Raw genomic sequence first — 18,546 nt, 5'->3', positions numbered from 1 at the left:
TTATCAGACCAACCCGAAGCAGCTTAGCGGTGGACAGTATCACGTGTTCACCACTAGTTTGTGCAAACGAGACGAGAAGCTTCACAAGAGGGCTGTTAATGCTGTTGAGCCGGCGGTTCCACGCTACTTACGGTGGTCTGAGCAGCCCATAGTGTGGAGTAGGGAGGATCACCCCCCGGGTGGATAACCCGGGCCACCTGGCCTTAGTGGTGGCTCCTCAGGTGGGAGGCTATAAGTTCACAAAGGTACTCATGGATGGAGGCAGCAGCATCAACATCCTCTATTATGAGACTTTCCGTCGTATGGGGCTAGTCGATAAGAACCTCAGCCAGTCAAATACTATCTTCCATGGTGTGGTACCCGGTAAGTCGGCTTATCCAGTCGGCAAAATCGAACTGGAAGTGGCTTTTGGTGATGAGAACAACTACAGGGTGGAGAAGTTGACCTTTGAGGTGGTCAAGATAAGAAGTCCATACCACGCTATATTTGGACGGCCGGCTTACGCCAAGTTCATGGCACGGCCGTGTTATGTGTACTTACAGCTCAAGATGCCGGGTCACAATGGGACCATTACGGTTCACGGCAGCCGGAAAGTGGCTCTGGAGTGTGAGGAAGGTGACGCAGCTTATGCATAGTCTGTTTGCGCCACGGAAGAGTTGAAATTTTATAAAGACAATGTTGACCCAACAGATATGACCTCTCTGAAAAAGCCAACCACAGAGAATGAACCAGCAATGAAATTTAAATCAGCTGATGAGACTAAACTTGTTGATTTTGTTCCAGGTGACTCGTCTCAGCAGTTTAGCATCAGTGCAAATCTGGACCCGAAATAGGAAAGCGCGCTCATCGAGTTCATCCGTGAGAATAGGGACATCTTCGCGTGGAAGCCTTCTGGCATGCCAGGTGTACCTAGAGAACTCGCTAAGCACACTCTCAATATTGATCCAAAATTTAAGCCGGTCAGACAGTTCCTTCGACGGTTTAACGAAGAGAGGCGGAAAGCTATTGGTGAAGAAGTGGCCCGGCTCTTGGCAGCCGGGTTCATTGTTGAGGTTTTTCACCCGGAGTGGTTGGCTAACCCGGTGCTCGTACTCAAGAAGAACGGCACCTGGCGGATGTGTGTGGACTACACGGACTTGAACAAGGCGTGTCCGGCTGATCCTTTTGCTCTCCCCCGTATTGATCAAATCATTGATGCTACGGCAGGTTGTGCACGCTTAAGTTTCTTGGATGCCTATTCCGGGTATCATCAGATTAAGATGGCAGTTAAGGACCAGGAGAAGACGGCGTTCATCACTCCCTTTGGAGCCTTCTGCTATGTGTCTATGCCTTTTGGACTCAAGTGTGCGCAGGCGACTTACCAGCGTTGTGTACAGAATTGTCTTCATAAACAGATCGGGCGCAATGTTCACGCTTACGTGGATGATATTGTGGTTAAATCCATCAAGGAGGAAACCCTGATAGATGACTTAAGGGAAACCTTTGATAATCTCCGGGTCTACAAGATGATGCTTAACCCGGCCAAGTGTGTTTTTTGGTGTTCCTGCAGGCAAACTATTGGGCTTCTTGGTTTCTGACAGAGGCATTGAGGCTAACCCGGAGAAGATCAAGGCTATCACCTTCCTAGCTAAGCCGGCATGTATAAATGACGTTCAGCGTTTGGCGGGTCGCATCGCTGCTTTAAGCCGGTTTATAAGCCGTTTGGGTGAGAAGGCTATGCCTCTATATCAGTTGATGAAGAAGACTGATAATTTTATCTGGAATGATGCAGCTAATACCGCTTTTGAGGATTTGAAAAAGCAACTGGCAGAGCCCCCCGTCCTCGCTGCTCCGATTGATAAGGAGCCCTTGCTACTATATGTAGCGGCAAATGCACGAGCTGTCAGCGTGGCTATTGTTGTGGAGCGCAAGGAGGCGGGTAAGGAGCATCCGGTTCAGCGGCCGGTTTATTATGTCAGCGAGGTGCTCATTGAGTCCAAGCAGCGGTACCCGCATTGGCAGAAGCTCGTATACGGTGTGTTCATGGCGAGCCGGAAACTCAAACATTATTTTCAGGGTCATCCCATCACTGTGGTCAGTTCCGCCCCCCTTGGTGATATTATCCAGAACAGAGAGGCTACAGGGAGAATTGCTAAGTGGGCTATAGAACTTGGACCTCATGGCCTCAAATATGTGCCACACACTGCTGTTAAATCTCAGGCTTTGGTGGATTTCATCAATGATTGGACGGAGTCTCAAGTGCCTGAGCAAAAGCCGGATAACACTTATTGGACTATCCACTTCGACGGGTCCAGACAGTTGGAGGGCTCGGGGGCTGGTGTTGTATTGGCTTCCCCAAAAGGTGACAAGTTCCATTATGTGCTGCGGTTGATGTTTCCTTGCACTAACAATGCGGCTGAATACGAGGCTTTGCTCCACGGTCTTCGGGTGGCTAAGGAGATGAGCTTAAGCCGGGTAAGGTGCTTTGGGGACTCAGATTTGGTGGCTAAACAAGTATCAGGCACCTGGGATTCTAAGGATCCTCTCATGGTGGCTTACCGCCGCGAGGTTGATGCCATTGCTGGGCACTTTCAGGGATACCAAGTGGAGCACATTGATCGCAGGAAGAACGAGGCGGCTGATGCTTTAAGCCGGCTAGGCTCTCAGCGTAAGCCGGTGCCGCCTAACACTTTCCTGGATGTCTTGTATATCCCCTCGGTTAAGTTGCCTACAGAAGAGGACTTGGCTATCCCTGACCCGGAGGCACGACTGGTGGCGGCTCTTCATGTCATACCAGACTGGACAATGCCATATCTGGCTTATATAACCTGGGGAGAGTTGCCTGAGGATGAAACTCTGGCCAGGCAAGTAACCCGGCGGGCTAAGTCAATGGTTGTCATTGATGGCGAGTTACATCATCGCAGTGTTTCAGGGGCGTTTCAGCGTTGTATCTCCCCTGAGGAAGGTCAAGAGATCCTGCGTGAGATCCATGAAGGGGATTGTGGCCATCATGCCGGTTCAAAATCTCTTGTGGCCAAGGCTTTCCGTCATGGTTTTTATTGGCTGACGGCCCACGCTGATGCAGAGGACTTGGTCAGTAAATGTGATGGTTGCCAAAGGTTCTCACGACGGGCTCATGTGCCGGCTCAGGAGTTGAGGATGATCCCAATCACTTGGCCCTTTGCGGTCTGGGGGCTTGATATGGTTGGGCCTTTTAAACGGTCCAAGGATAAGAAGACCCACCTCTTGGTAGCCGTTGACAAATTCACGAAGTGGGTGGAGGCTGAGCCAGTTAGCAAGTGCGATGCAGCCACGGCGGTTCAATTTATGAAAAGGGTGATTTTCCGCTTCGGCTTTCCGCACAGCATCATAACTGACAATGGCACCAATTTATCCAAGGGCGCTATGGAAGACTTTTGTCAACGGGAGCATATCCGACTTGATGTTTCCTCAGTGGCTCATCCCCAATCCAATGGTCAAGCTGAGAGAGCTAACCAGGAGATTCTGAAGGGCATCAAACCCCGGCTTTTGGTCCCTTTGCAACGGACGCCGGGTTGTTGGGTGGAGGAGCTGCCCTCCGTCTTATGGAGCATCAACACTACTCCTAACAGGTCCACTGGCTTCACGCCTTTCTTCATGGTTTATGGAGCAGAAGCAGTCCTCCCCAGTGACATCCGTCACGATTCGCCTCGTGTGGCGGCTTATGTTGAGACGGATAATGAACAGGCGCGCCAAGATGCTCTGGACTTGTTGGACGAACAACGTGATGTGGCGGCAGCCCGTTCAGCGATTTACCAACAAGACCTGCGCCGTTATCATAGCCGCCGGGTCAAATCCCGAGTCTTCCAGGAAGGTGACCTTGTGCTCCGGCTCATCCAGGATCAAACTGATGCACACAAGTTATCCCCACCTTGGGAAGGGCCCTTTGTGGTCAGTAAGAACTTGCACAACGGGTCATATTATCTCATTGATATTCGGGAACATAAGGATTCGCGTAAATCTGAGGAGGAGACCCGTCGGCCATGGAATATAGCTCAGCTTCGGCCTTACTACACTTGAGCTGCCGGCTCTCGTGGTGTACATATTTATCTCGGACATGTATATATTATGATAAGCAATAAAGCAGGACCTCTGTCCTTTTTTCTCCTCCAATTATGTGTGTGTCATTTGTTACATGCTAATTTGAAAGGAGGATCCGGCTTATGATCGTATTCGAGTTTAGCCGTAAGTAGTAAGGTCACTTGGGGGCTTCCTGTTCAAACATGGGTCGTATTCGAACCAAAGAGAACATAGCTGTCGATACCCATTTGATTGGCAAAGTGCCGAGCTCATTGGGAGGTTGCCTTTGGTCTAATTTGAATCATAGTGTAACCCCTCTGAGAACCGATGCGGATCGTATTCGAATCAGCGTCGTTAAACAATTTTCAAAGTCACTTGGGGGCTTCCTGTTCAAACATGGGTCGTATTCGAACCAAAGAGAACATAGCTGTCGATACCCTTTTGATTGGCATCACCACACCCACTGGGGGCTATATGATCGCATCCGAATCTTAGCTTAACCCCTTTGGACCGGGTTTCTGGTCGTATTTGAACCGGAAGCCCCACGTTTTTATATTTTATCACAAGTCTACTCTGATCATGTCAAAGTATGTACTGCCGGGTCTCCCTTGCCGGCTTAATTTTGGTTTATCTTGTTAGTTGAACATCATGGATGTCATCAAGACAGGTAAATTCGAGTTAAGGTACCAACCAAGCTACCCGGGTTATTTAAACCGGAAGTATGCTTACAGGCCGTTGAGTGTGTTATCACGGCTATGTTCAGAGTATAGTTAACGACCAGTCTTTTTTGGTTCGTATTCCGGGTTATCCATCTCAAACACCTGATTCTCAGGGCGGTAAGCCGCCTTGAGACTTGTGATTTGCCTTTCTATGCAGATGCTTGAAGGTACCTTTTAAGGTTGAGAAGGACAAAGGATAATCATGACCCGGAGGAGCATCAAAAGAATAACTTCAAGGGGTTTCAGCATTTATTACGTGCACGATGGCACGGCAGAGATAAATTGTTGCACTTATTCTATTACAAAAATCCTTCAAAGTTTCAAGGGTGGAGCGTTGTTCGGTGAACCGCCAGCCGCTTTATGACGCCTGCTGAGTCGAAGTCCCCGGCTCGTCTTCTGCTCCGGCTGATCCCAAGACCTCGAAGGTTGACGACTTCCAGTCGATGCCGCTGAGAGCTTCGAACTGGGCTTCTTCGTCAATTAACCCGGCCGGGTCAATCTCGGGGGCAAAGGTGTGCTGGCGAGCCGGAGGAATCAGACTGAGAGCTTCATAGCGAGGGGTTGGAATCCTCTGATTCTCCGCATTGTACCCCGGCTGATACTTGGTTAAGTCGGTGTCGTTCCCAATGATGGTGGCCACCGGGCGTACAGCCTTCACGCATGCCGCGAAGTCCTTCTGGTCGAAGGCGGAGCCGTCTTCCTTCAGGCTTGGGTAACCCAGGGCGATGTCTGCCGGGTCTAGCTCCAGCAGGAATGCTTTGGCCCGGCTCAGCGTGGCAATTGCTCCGGATCTTGCGGAGGCTCGGCGTAGCTCCTGGATCCGCTGTGGCAGAACAGCGAGCCGGCGCAGGACTTCGGCCAGATGGGTTGGCACCTCGTTGGATAGGGCCACCACAGCTAAGGCGCGCTGTGACCCGGTGTAGAGTTGTTCCACCAGGGTGTACACGGCCTTTAACTTGGTGACCACGCTCTGGTTGAGGTTGGCACTCCTGGGACCTGTTTAAATAAAGATCAGGTAAGCCGGTGACAAGGATGAATCATAACATATACAGACTTGATGAAAGCCGGCGAGGCGACTTACCGAAGATAGCAGCCACCATTTGGGAAACCTGGCGCTTTAGGCCGAAGAGCTCAGCGGTCTTCTCGGTGAGGGCCTTCTCCGCCTGTTCGGCCCGGGTCACCAGTACGGCTTTCTCCTCCGCCCAGGCCTTCCGCTCAGCATCGAATTCGGTCTTCAGCTTCTCTTGAGCGGCGATGCTGGAGACAAACTTGGCATTTGCCTTCCGGGTCTCCATTTCTTGTGTCTTTAGCCGGCTCTTGAGATCCGCAAGGTCCGACTCAAATTTCTTGCCAACAGCCTGCATATATTTCCGGGTTAATTAACAGTCATTCTATAAGTCCCAAGCGCTTTCCAAGCAAAGACACTTGGCACTTGGGGGCTAATGCATATTGAATGTATCTATCTATGTATTGCCGGCTTAGTTTAATAAACCGGACCTAAGTCTACAACATATTCAAGTATAAGTTGTCGACTTGGGGGCTAGCATGACAAGGGTCACTATGCAGAAAGTAAGAAGACAGCAGAAGGATACCTCAGATTTTTGTTGGATCTGGTTGACCATGGCGATTTCGGCGTCCCGGCTCTTGTGAACTTGGCTGATGTAGCCTGAGACGAGCTCTCCAATGCTTAAGTCGGTGTAGCTGGAGAGATCCAGATTCACCCGGTGGGGTTGCAGCAATTCCCCCTTCGCGGAGCATTTGGCCAGCACGGTCGGCCTCCCCGGCTCAACATACTCCGTCCGGGTAATTACCACGTCCGGGTCGTTAGCTGGTGGGGCTGAGCCGGAGGCCTCCGGGTTAACCGACGCTTCGGTCGTTGTCTTGGTGGTCGGGGCAGGGGCTTCAGGCGCCGTGTCCATAGGAATGGTGGCTTCGGGGGCGGAGGCGGCTGGCGGCTCTTGAGCCGTCGTCTCCGGTTCAGGCAAGTCTGGCACTCCGGCTGACCTGGTCTTCTTTGCTCTTTTGGTGAGCTTTGCCTGGGCACTGAAAAGACAGAAGTGTCAGGCACACGAAGAATAAATACAGACAGATAATGTAAGGAGATTGTTGTTACCCGGGTGCAGTCTTGAAGGCCGGCAGACTTGACTGCATGGAGTCACCCGAAGAGGGGGAGGTCTCCTGATAATTGGAGTCAGAAGAGTTGAGTGGCTGACGGATGACACCCGCCAACGGATGAAAAGGGTACAGGTGAGAAAAAACCTCAGTGCGACGCTTCCTTGTTGCGTCGGGTAACCCGGCGGAGAGGTCGGTGTCCTTGCGGGCCCGGGTGTGACGCCGGCTTTCGTGAACCTGCTGCTTCAAAAGAAATTGAGGGTCTTGATGAGCTAATGGATGAGAAAAAGCTTACTTTCCGGGTTACTCTTCAGACTTTCAGCTGTGGCAAAGGCTCCGAGTCGGAGGAAAGTGATGTTACCTCTTCAACCACCGGGTTACTGGCGCCGGTGTCATCCTGTCAATAAGCAAAATGTTGATAAGGCGGACAGCAACAAACAACAAAAATGGCAAGAGTTTAAAGGTTTAAGGGTTACCTCTGACTCGGAGCTATCGCTTAATTGCAGTAGCTCCGAAGCAGTGGGTCTGCTTCCCTTTTTGCGAGGGGCGGCTTTCTTGGCGGCTTTCTTTGCCTTTCTGGCCTTCTTGGCCGCCTCATGGTCATACTTGACCCGCCAGAATTTATCGTCAGCCTGAGAAATATAGTAATGAACTCTTAAAATGGTTCAGAGCAAGGTGACATGTAAAAGAAGTGGAAAGGTTAAAGTCAGCGGCTTACCGCTGGGGCTGGATTGGTCTTGCAGAATGGGGCTAGCCCGGTTCTTCCACAGTCTGCCAGGCTCTCGTTTAACAGAGCCTTGGTTTCTTCTTCGGCAACATCTTCTGGAAGATCATTGCGACTGTGCCTCTGCGGGTCATCCTTCCGCCCGATGTACTCACACATTAAGCCGGGGCGACGGCTCAATGGGATCACCCGCCATGAGATCCAGACCCGGACCAGGTCTATTCCGTTCAGACCGTTGCCTAGCAGAGCTTTGATCTTGTTGATCGTTGGAAGCAGAGGCTGGCGTTCCGCGGCAGTCAGCTTGTCGGATAGCGGATGAGTCGGCTCTAGGCTGGTTGGGCGAAAGCCGGGCAGCGGGCTCTCGTCAGCCGGGGACGTGTCTTGGCAGTAGAACCAAGTCATATTCCAGTCCTTGGGGTGACTTGGCGGCTCTGCGTAAGGGAATAGACAGTCCCTGCGCCGTTGGATGGAGATGCCGCCTAATTCCAGGCTTGGCCCGTTCGCGCACTCGTTCTGGCGGTTTAGGTAGAACAGTTCTCTGAAAAGCAGCAAACTGGGTTCCTCTCCAAGGTATACTTCACAAAAGACTTGGAAGTTGCAGATGTTGGATACGGAGTTGGGACCTATATCCTGAGGCCGAAGATCAAAAAAGTTGAGCACGTCCCGGAAGAATTTTGAGCCGGGCGGTGCGAAGCCCCGGCTCATGTGGTCCGCAAAGATCACTACCTCCCCGTCCCTCGGCTGTGGTCTTTCTTCTGATGGATCAGGGGCACGGTAGGACATCACTTCCTTTTTTGGCAGGTATCCGGACTTAACAAAATTGGCCAGGGTCTCATCGGTGACGTTGGATCTCATCCAGTTGCAAGTGATGGGAGCCTTGGGAGGCATGGTGACGGTTGATGGTCTATGATAAAGGGAAAGGCATCCGGGTTAATTATAAGCCGGAGAGTTATCATCCAAGCTACAATGGCGGCTTATGAAGGGGACTAATGATATATATTCAGATACGGTGGGTTATCTAAGCCGTAGGGGCATTCAGGATAAGTTGGTCATCTACGGTTTATTGCAGTTAAGTCGGAGGATTCTACAGAGTATGGTTCTCCTTAAACCGGAAAGTTCTACGGCGCGTGTTTTCTTTAAGTCGGAAATATAAGCCGCCAAGATTCAAGGGCTGCAGTTTTTACTAAGTGTGGTAAAACATATTTCACATGTTGCAGTAGCTTTTTTGGATCAAAAGGGTCGGGTGAAATGAAAAATTTCTAGACCTAAAAAACAGAGGCAGAAGAAGTTCTTGAGGATTGAACATGGTTCTTATGCAGTAAGAAGAGGGTTTTTGCAGGTGAAATGGATCCCAAACGTCTACCGCACTGACTTTACGCAAGATAAAAGATCAACCGAGTGTGGTGGCTACAAGAGCTACTAAGGTTTGCGGCAATGGTGATGAACGCGAAGAACATAAGATGAACCCTACCGTAGATCTATCTGACAGGGCAGGGGAGACTCACCGGAGTTGGAAAGAGTGGAGGTCGTTGCAGTGAGTCTGGTCCGAATCAGGGTGATGCAGCGGCCGGGTTGATGAAGACCAGGGGCGCGACGGCGGCGGCAGTGGCGGAGCTCGAGCAGAGGAGCGACGGCGCGAGGAGGAAGAAGGAGAGCGTGAGAAGAAAGTGCTGGGCCGGCCTATTTCTAAGGCAGAATCATAAGTGGGCGCGAGATTCAAGGAGGCCACGGCGTGGTTATCTCCCCCTCACAGCGCCTCGATTTTCGGAATGACAGTAAAGGCAAAGATCCGTTGCGGATCTGGCGGAGTAAAAAACGGACTTAATGGAGGATGACGTCACGGCAGATTATCCGGAGTCCAGAGGATGACGTCACTCCGGGTTATGGCCTTCACATGAATGGTAAGCCGGAGATTTTTTCTGTCTGCAGAGTTGAAGATTGACACGAGCCGGCTCAAGTCAATCTGGGGCCTAATGTTGAGGATATAGACCTTGGAGTCACCCGCCAGGAGGGCCGGGTTATTCTAAGGGTCATTGCCAGAAGCCTAGAGCTAAGTGTCAAGATAATGGGCCAGAGATGGGCTGAGACCCGGATATGGTTTAAAGCCTGTAGTTACAATCATTGTTATAGTAGACTTGTAGTGTAAGGCAGGTATTGTTTAGAGTCCGAGCCGGACGCTCTTATGAGCCGGCCGGGACTCTAAGGGCTGCTGGGTGTCAGCCTCCCTATATAAAGGGAGGACCCGGCAGCGGTTTAAGGGCGACAACAATCTGATCGAGAGTCGGGCATAGCTGTTTAGCTCCCTGGCGATCGTAACCCTAATCAAGAGCACCTCAAACTGGACGTAGGCTTTTACCTTCACCGCAAGGGGCCGAACCAGTATAAATCCTCGTGTTCCTTGTCCCACATAACCCCTTCAAGCTTCCTAGTTGCGATGGCTCCACGACTAAGTCCTAACTCGAGGACATCTGCCGTGACAATTCCACGACACCATAGCTGTCAGGACCCCGATTCTAAGTCACACCGATCTAGCCTGTAACACCTCATATCACTTTGCGGCCTCACGCACGGTATTCCCACGGGTGTCGCCTTACCATGGCCCGGGACCGTTTGCGCCTTTTGGCTAACAGGACTACGGGAACCCGGGCTGTAGCAGGCTAGGCAGGACTTCGGATGTCACCGCGTGACATTTCCCCGAAGGGACAGACACAGGAACGAAGTGAATCACATGCCGGCCAGTCAAGTGTTCCGGAGCAGTAGTGCTGGGCTAGCAGGACTCCGGTGAATCGGGCTGTAGCGGACTACTATGGCTCATGGAAGCACAAGGCTACATTTCCCCATAAGAGAGGCTACCAAGGTTAAACAACTAGGTTGTCAGATCCCACACATACCAAGCATTTCAATCATACACACAATATGCTCGATATGTGTAAATACAACATGGCATCACAACATAACTCTACGACTCAAGTATTTATTCATTAGGCTCCGAGGAGCCAAGTATTACAAACATGGGTCTCATGGCCCCAACATACAGAGCATACAAGAAACAAGCACATGCGGAAGCTTAACTTGTCTGAGTACAGACAACTACAAATGAAGAAGGCTGAGAAGCCTGACTATCTACAAGACCCTGCCGAGGGCACAAGATCGTAGCTGAGGTAACAAGCTAAACGGCGAAGTCCACGCGGAACTATTAGCGAGACTGACGTCTCTCTGCAAAAACATAAAATAGGCAAACGTGAGTACAAATGTACCCAGCAAGACTTACATCAGAACTATCTACATATGCATCGGTATCAACAAACAGGGTGGTGGAGTTTGACTGCAGCAAGCCAGCTTTGACTTGGTGGCTATCCTGAACTATGACTGCAAGTAACTCTTTTGAGGTGGCGCACACGAGTCCACATATTCACCATATCAATACACCACTATGGATCTGCTCCCGTCTCCCTACGAGAAGGCCATCCATAGCACTCACGCTTATCTTGCGAGTTATAGAGTATCCACTTTCACTTGTCTATGAACTGTTATAGGCAACCCAGAAGTCCTTTACCGCGGACACGGCTATTCGAATAGATCATTTATAACCCTGTAGGGGTGTACTTCTTCACACATGTTTCCACCACTTAGCGTCTGCACACGACATGTGCTCGGCAGACTTCAAGCGAAAGCCGACGTGGGTGTAGACCACGACCTACCTAAACAGTCAAGTCTCTAGTCCAGGTTTATCGCCTATTCAGGTTCCATCCGCAGGGAGTCCGATCGAGGTTTCCACATACAGCCCCGAACGATGTGTACAAGGTTCTGCGACACCAAACGGGCGCCCGGCATACCCGGCCACGTGCCTACCGCATCACAGCCCACCCCTCGGGTCAGCGCTGTGCACAGCCTCCAGCATACTACAAACACCAGAAACTACTTGCAACTCCTGGACAGAGGACTAGGGTGATTAAGAAGTCGAGCGGGGTCATATTTCAGGGCCCAATGCATGGTAGTAGCTGTTTCATGGATCACAAACACAGAACTCAGTTCCTGAGGACGACTTCAATGAGACAACCCACCATGTACTCCTACATGGCCTCTCACCGCTACCTTTACCAAATCGTGTTCAAACACTTAGCTCACACAGTAGGACATGTTTATCACCATTCCAATTCATCCCCGATGAATCAGACCTGACTCAACTCTAAGCAGTAGCAGGCATGACAAACAAGCATGAATGAGTAGGCATATCAGGGCTCAAACAACTCCTACTCATGCTAGTGGGTTTCATCTATTTACTGTGGCAATGACAGGTCATGCAGAGGAAAAGGGGTTCAACTACCGCAGCATGTAACAGTTGAATCGATGTTGTCCTAATGTAGTAAAAGAGAGCAGGACCAAGAGAGTGGGATTGTATCGGAATGAACAAGGGGGTTTTGCTTGCCTGGCACTTCTGAAGATAGTATAGTTCTTCATCAGTGTCATCGATCTCATCGTCGGAACACGTCTAACGAGAGGGGACAACCACCGGCAACAGAGAAGGAACACAATCAATGCAATGCACAATATGATGCATGATCATGACATGGCAAAATGAGTATGTTGGGCTAATGCAACTACAACCAGATGGGTTTGAGCCATTTTGAACCAAAGGTTCAAAGTTCAAACTCATTTGTGATCTTAAATAGTGCCTTATCATGTTTTGCACTAAACGGCAAGTTAACTTGTCTAAACATGCATGAAACTAGTACAGATGGATAGATTGGATTTTTCTGATCATTTTTCATATATAACTTATTTCATTTGGAGTTACGGTTCATTTTATATGATTTTTAGAATTTCAAATCATTTTCTGGATTTTCTGGTTATTTAGAATTAAACAAAATCCAGTAAATGATTTGCAGCGTCAGTATGACATCACGCTGACGTCAGCGGTCAACGGAGCGGCCAAGGTCAAACCTAAGCAGTGGGTCCCGCGTGTCAGTGTCAGTTACTAACTAAACTATCCTGGTTTAATTAGCACTAATCCTAGATTAATTAGTAGGGTCGGGCCCGCGTGTCAGTGACTCAGCAGGGAGTCAAACCCAGGCAACCGGAGTCAAACTCACCGGAGTTGACCCGCGGCTCGTCGCCGGCGAGTCCAGAGACGGCGGAGGCATTCGGGTTTCGTCCCACGGCGACCAAATCGAAGGCCTAGGCCATCTACGGAACGAGGATACTCGTCCGCATCGAATGGTGCGAGCGGGAGGAGCTAGGGTGGAGCGAGATCGCCGGAGTCGAGCTCGTGGCGGCCGCCGGAATTCGGGCAAGTGGCAAAGCAGCGCTACGGTGCATTAGCGGGGAAGACAAGTAGTTCTACGGCCTCCTGGAGGTGCGGGGAGCACAACTAGCTAAAGAATTCGAGCGGAGAGGCACGGCAGAGCCATAGCCGACATCCATGGCGGACGGCGGCGCTCGGTCGAAGGGGGCTACGGCTAGAGGACGAAAACGAGAGGGAAAACAGTGGGAGATGATGCGGGGGCTCACGTTGATCTCGCAGAGACGCTTAGAGTGCTCGGGGAGGTCCTGCACGCGGCGAAATCGACGGCGGCGATCCACGGCATCGAGGAAGAAGACGGCGTTGAAGGCCGCTCTACAGGGCGTCCGGCTTGCGTGAGTCATCGAGGAGGAAGAGGCGGTCGTGGCGGTCCTTCAGAGCACGGAGAGAGGTCGAGGGGGAGGCTGTGGCTACGTAGGCGATGAGCGGCGGCGACGGGCTCCGCTCGGGAAGAGAGCAGAGAGGGGAGGGAGAGAGAGCTGCGAGGAGGGGAGAGGTCGAGGGGAAACGCGGGGCTGCGTGGCGATGCCAGGGGCGTCCAGGGCGTTGGGGGTGTACGCAGGCAGGCAGGAGGTGGCCGGCGCACGGTAGCCACGCGCCTCGCGTCCTTCTGGCGTGAGGAGGAAGGCGACAGGAGTTGTGGTGGTGGGCTGGGCTGCACAGTTGGGCCGCTAGGTGGCTGTAGGTAATCGTCAGGTAAGGTTTTCTCCTCTCCCTGGTTTTCTCTATTTTGTTTTCTGTTTTCTATTTTTCTGCTGCTGTTTTGGCTTTAGTAAAAATACTAAAGCATTTTTAAAACTCCTGAGACAAATTGTGGACACTAGTGGGTTTATTCCAAAGGCCCACAAATGATTCCAGAATGCTTTTGAGCATTTAAAATATTTATAGAATTCAAATGCCCCAATTCAAATACAATATGGGTTAATTCAAAAATCCATAAGTGGCCAAAAAATATGCTCATCATTTTTGTCAGAGGTTTTTACCTTCATCAGAAATCTTGAACATTTTCAAAGGACATTTTGGGTTGTTTGAAAAAGATTTTATTTGAACCTATTTGAATTCTTTCTGGTGCTAGGGTTTGATCAATCCCCATTTCAAGTTTCCTTTGGAATTAAACATGATGACATGAATGCTTTCATGCAACTCGCCAGTAGCCGAGCTGATGGATGAATGGCGTGCCACTATCTAGAGCCTGCTCGGTTTCGTCGAGGCTGGGGGCTCACGGCAGGCTGGCCCGCCACGACCTCCCCAAGCGACAGCAACCTCCCGTACTGCTGGCCGAACGGAGGGGGGCGTCCCCACCGTGCAGTCCCCACCACGGCAGCCGACGTGGGCGCAGCTGAATCAAGACCCCGACGACGTCTCGATGACCTCTTCCGACCCACGAGCACGTCCAGGCCAACGTCGAGCCCCGTAGGATAGGCGGCGGGGAGACGCGCGCGTCGTCATGGATCGGCGCCACGACGACCTCCGCCGGACTGACGGGTGTGGCGGCCTCAAGGTGACGAGCCTGCGCTCGGTGTTGGCGGGTGCCTACCTTTCGAGGTCAGTTGCCCTGCCTTTACACGAGAGCTGCGGCAAGTCCGTTGGTCGTCCGTTCGCACGTTTAAGGCAGAGACACCTAAGAAATACGACGGGAGGCTGAACCCGGCAAAGTTCCTGAGCATCTACACCATCGCTGTTCAAGCTGCCGGGGGAAGAGACGAGAAGGTGTTCGCCAACTACTTCCCTTTGGCCCTCAAGTCCAATGTGAGGTCTTGGCTGATGCACTTGCCGGAGAACTCCATTTTGTCATGGGCAGATCTGTGCCACTAGTTCATCGGTGCTTTCACCGGTGGCCACCAAGAGCCGGGCAGGCCCAACGACCTGCAGCTTCTCCAACAAAAGGAAGGAGAAACCCTCCGTAAGTATTTACAGAGATTCAGTCAAGTTCATAGAAATATTCCAAATATCCATCCGGCAGCCGTTATAGCAGCCTTCCAGTCCAATGTGTGCAACCGTCGGATTCGTTCTAAGATGAATGTGCGGTTGCCCAAGACTGTGAAGGAGCTATACACACTGGTGGATAAGTGTGCTCGGATGGAGGAAGGAAGTTGCCCGGAGAGGAGGATTGCATCAATGTTGATTCAGAGGATGAAGATGAATCAACCAGTCAGAGAAAGGGCAAGAAGCGCAGTAAGAAGCCAAGAGATAAGGCAACGATGACTGTAGAAGGTTCGGGCACACCTAGTATCGGCGAGAAGGCCAAGGCTGAGGCCCCCGACAAGGAAGCTGCCGCGTGCGCTGCCTGCCGGGAAGCCGCTGCTGCGGAAAAAGTTGGGAAAGGTGATGGGCCGTACTGCAAGATCCACTGGACCAAAGGCCACGACCTTCAGGAGTGTTATCAGGTTGAGTAGCTTGTCAAGAAAAAGAGGGCAGAGTATGATAAGCGTGATAAGGAAAAAGGTCCGAATGCTGTTGGCGGTAAGGGCCGAGGCGGTGAAGCAAATCGCCCCGGCAAACCCTTTCGGAACCAAGGAAAACCCGCCAGGGGCCAAGAGAAGGAAATCTGTGGTGATGTGAGTGATGAAGGGAATGAAGAGGAAACTAGTGAGCATGAATTTCAGAAGGCCACTGACGCCCTATGCATTGATGGAGGTGCATCTTTGCATACCTCTCATCGCCAACTCAAACGATGGGCATGAGAGGTCAATGATGTGGAACCAGCGCCAGAGGCCCGGAAGCCGCTCAAGTGGTCCCGCACGCCCATCATCTTTGATGAGGAGGATCACCCTGCCCGCACCACTGCGGTAGGGTGTTTGCTATTGTTGGTCTCCCCAACAATTCGCAACCTCAAGGTCAGAAAGATGTTAGTGGATGGCGGGGCCGGGTTGAATCTGATTTCCCCGACAGTCATCAACAAGCTTCAGATTGGAGAAGAAGAGTTAGAGGTTATCAACATGTTTCAAGGAGTCAATCCCGGCAGTAGCCATCCAAAGGGGAAGATTACGTTGCCGATGATGTTTGGGGGAGAACTGAACTATTGGACTGAGAAGATTGTGTTTGATGTGGTTGATCTCCCCCTGCCGTACAATGGGTTTCTCGGACGCCCGGCCCTAGCTAAGTTCATGGCAGCATTCCACTATTCTTATAACACTTTGAAGATGCCTGGGCCACTGGGAGTCATCACTATCCCGTCAGATGAGAAGGATGCAATTATCTGCGTGGACAAGATGTACCGGGATGTAGTCGCAGCAGAGGCTGCGGCAACAGCGGCCCCCGCCAAGGAAAGCAAATGAAAGAAAGAGGAATTGTAGGACCTCCGGCAAGGAGTCCGGGAAGCCTGCCCCCTCCGAGTGCACGACACCCATTGACGACCTGCCAGAGTGGTCCAACAGTAAGAGATCCAAGGTTACTGCACCCCAAGTGAAGAAGGTCCCGGCAGGGCTGGCTGGCGTTGATGGTACTTTCACTATCAGCGCCACCCTTGATGACAAATAGGAAAGCGCGCTCGTTGCCTTCCTGCGGGCAAATATCGATGTGTTTGCCTGGCGACCATCTGATATCCCCGGTGTTCCCAGGGACGTAATCGAGCACCACCTTGTTGTCTGCCCACATGCCCAACCCGTCAAGCAGAAAGTCCGGAAGCAGGCCTTGGAGCGGCAACAGTTCATTGCCGAGGAAATCAAGAAACTAGAGGCAACTGGATTGGTCAGAGGAGTATTGTATCCTACGTGGTTAGCAAATCTAGTGGTGGTCTGGAAGGCGAATGGGAAATGGTGATTTCACAGATCTCAACAAGGCTTGCCCGAAGGACCCGTTCCCCTTGCCGCGCATCAACCAGATCGTGGATTCCACTTCATGTTGTGATTTGCTCTCCTTTCTAGATGCATACTCCGAGTATCACCAGATCTTCATGTCCAAGGAAGATGAGGAGAAGACATCATTCATCACTCCATGTGGTACGTACTGCTTTGTCCGCATGCCTTTTGGATTAAAGAGTGTCGGGTCCAATTTTGCAAGAGCAGTCCAGATTGCTTTTGAGCCATAGTTACACAGAAATATAGAAGCCTATATGGACGACATCGTGGTCAAAACCAAGGACAAGGCCACCCTTATCCAGGATTTGGAGGAGACATTTGCTAATTTGCGCAAGATCAACTTGAAGCTTAATCCGGAGAAGTGTGTATTCGGTGTTCCCTCCGGCAAGCTACTTGGATTCTTCGTGTCCCATCGGGGGATCGAAGCCAACCTAGACAAGATCAAGGCCATTGAGCGGATCCAAGCACCAAGGACAGTTAAGGATGTAAGGCGCTTGACGGGATGCGTTGCCGCGCTAAGCAGATTCATTTCCAAGTCTGCCGAGCGTGCCCTGCCGTTCTTCAAAATTTTGAAGAAAGTAGGGCCTATGAAGTGGACCCCGAAAGCAGATGCAGCTCTGCGGGAATTGAAGGCCTACCTGTCGTCTGTGCCATTATTGCTTTACTTGGCGGCAACCAACCAAGTGGTCAGTGCGGCCTTGGTAGCACAGCGAGAGGCGGATGAGGCAGAAAGTGGCCAGATCATGGCAGAGTCAGAAAAGGATCAGAACAACAATGAGCACGTCAACGAGAGCAACCCCAAGGACGCGGCAAGGAAGAAAGTGGTACAACGCCCAGTGTACTTCATCAGCTCCTTGTTACAAGGGGCTAGATCGAGGTACTCTGGCGTGCAAAAGTTGATATTTGGCCTCATCATGGCCTCAAGGAAACTGCGCCACTTCTTCCAAGCCCATGAGATCATGGTTGTCACTCATTTTCCGTTGCAAAGGATACTCTGAAACCCTGAGGCCACCGGCAGAATAGTGGAGTGGGCTTGTTATCCAGCTTTGGTTTGAAGTTTGAGAGCACTTCAACTATTCAGAGTAGGGCACTGGCAGAGTTTATTGCAGAATGGACGCCAACCCCAGATGAAGAAGTGATAGAAACAGCTCTCCCCGACAAGGAATCACCCCAAGAATGGATTATGTATTTTGATGGTGCTTTTTTCCTACAAGGTGCAGGGGCTGGAGTGCTTCTTGTTGCCCCCTCCGGGGAGCACTTGAAGTATTCGTACAAATGCACTTTTCCCGGAAAGAAGCCACCAACAATACAGCTGAGTATGAAGGGCTCCTTGCCGGGGTCAGGATTGCAGCGGAATTGAGAATTAAGAAGCTGATCATTCGAGGAGATTCATAGCTTGTGGTGAGACAAGTCAACAAGGATTTCCAAAGCCCAATGATGGAAGCATATGTCGAGGAAGTGAGGAGACTAGAGGAGCACTTTGATGGGTTGCAAACAGAGCTCGTACCCCATGCGAAAAAGAGCATAGCTAATCACCTGTCAAAGTGTGCTGCGCAGAAGCTTCCCGTGGAACCAGGAACTTTTGTTCTCCATCTCTCTCAGCCCTCCGTATCACCAACCACAATGGCCCAAAAAAGGATAAAGTTGGACTACGGTAAGCCTCTCCCGGTCGAGCCGTCCGCTCCCGGCACAGACCCTGCCAGAAACAACTCCTCACAGCCTGCCGGACCACCCCCTCCAGCCGGGCCTATGGACCCCGCGAATGAGGCTGGTGCTCCCGCAGAAGAGGAGGTGCCGCTAGTCCTCGTTGCCAAGCCCCAGGCTCCAACTTGGGCAAGGCACATTGTCCAC

At 51.3% G+C, this 18,546-nt stretch overlaps 1 protein-coding gene and 1 long non-coding RNA gene across 2 annotated transcripts; both read right to left on the bottom strand.

Moving 5' to 3' along the window:
* Window positions 1-4,896: 4,896 nt before the first annotated feature.
* LOC141025399 (uncharacterized) lies at window positions 4,897-6,794 on the bottom strand. The gene is made up of 3 exons (XM_073500674.1): window positions 6,350-6,794; window positions 5,839-6,115; window positions 4,897-5,753 (listed from the first exon to the last, which is right to left on the bottom strand). The coding sequence occupies exons 1-3, from the start codon at window positions 6,674-6,676 to the stop codon at window positions 5,116-5,118; spliced, it is 1,242 nt and encodes a 413-aa protein (XP_073356775.1). The 5' UTR covers window positions 6,677-6,794; the 3' UTR covers window positions 4,897-5,115.
* Window positions 6,795-10,523: 3,729 nt separating this feature from the next.
* Window positions 10,524-13,477, bottom strand: LOC141026141 (uncharacterized). The gene is made up of 2 exons (XR_012187982.1): window positions 13,105-13,477; window positions 10,524-10,809 (listed from the first exon to the last, which is right to left on the bottom strand). It is a non-coding gene; the product is annotated as an uncharacterized lncRNA (long non-coding RNA).
* Window positions 13,478-18,546: the final 5,069 nt, after the last annotated feature.

Source organism: Aegilops tauschii, chromosome 6, assembly GCF_002575655.3.
Source record: "Aegilops tauschii subsp. strangulata cultivar AL8/78 chromosome 6, Aet v6.0, whole genome shotgun sequence".
In the NCBI taxonomy this organism is placed as follows: Eukaryota; Viridiplantae; Streptophyta; class Magnoliopsida; order Poales; family Poaceae; genus Aegilops; species Aegilops tauschii.
The sequence above is the reverse complement of the archived record's forward strand: the minus strand, read 5'-3'. Positions and strand labels throughout refer to the sequence as shown.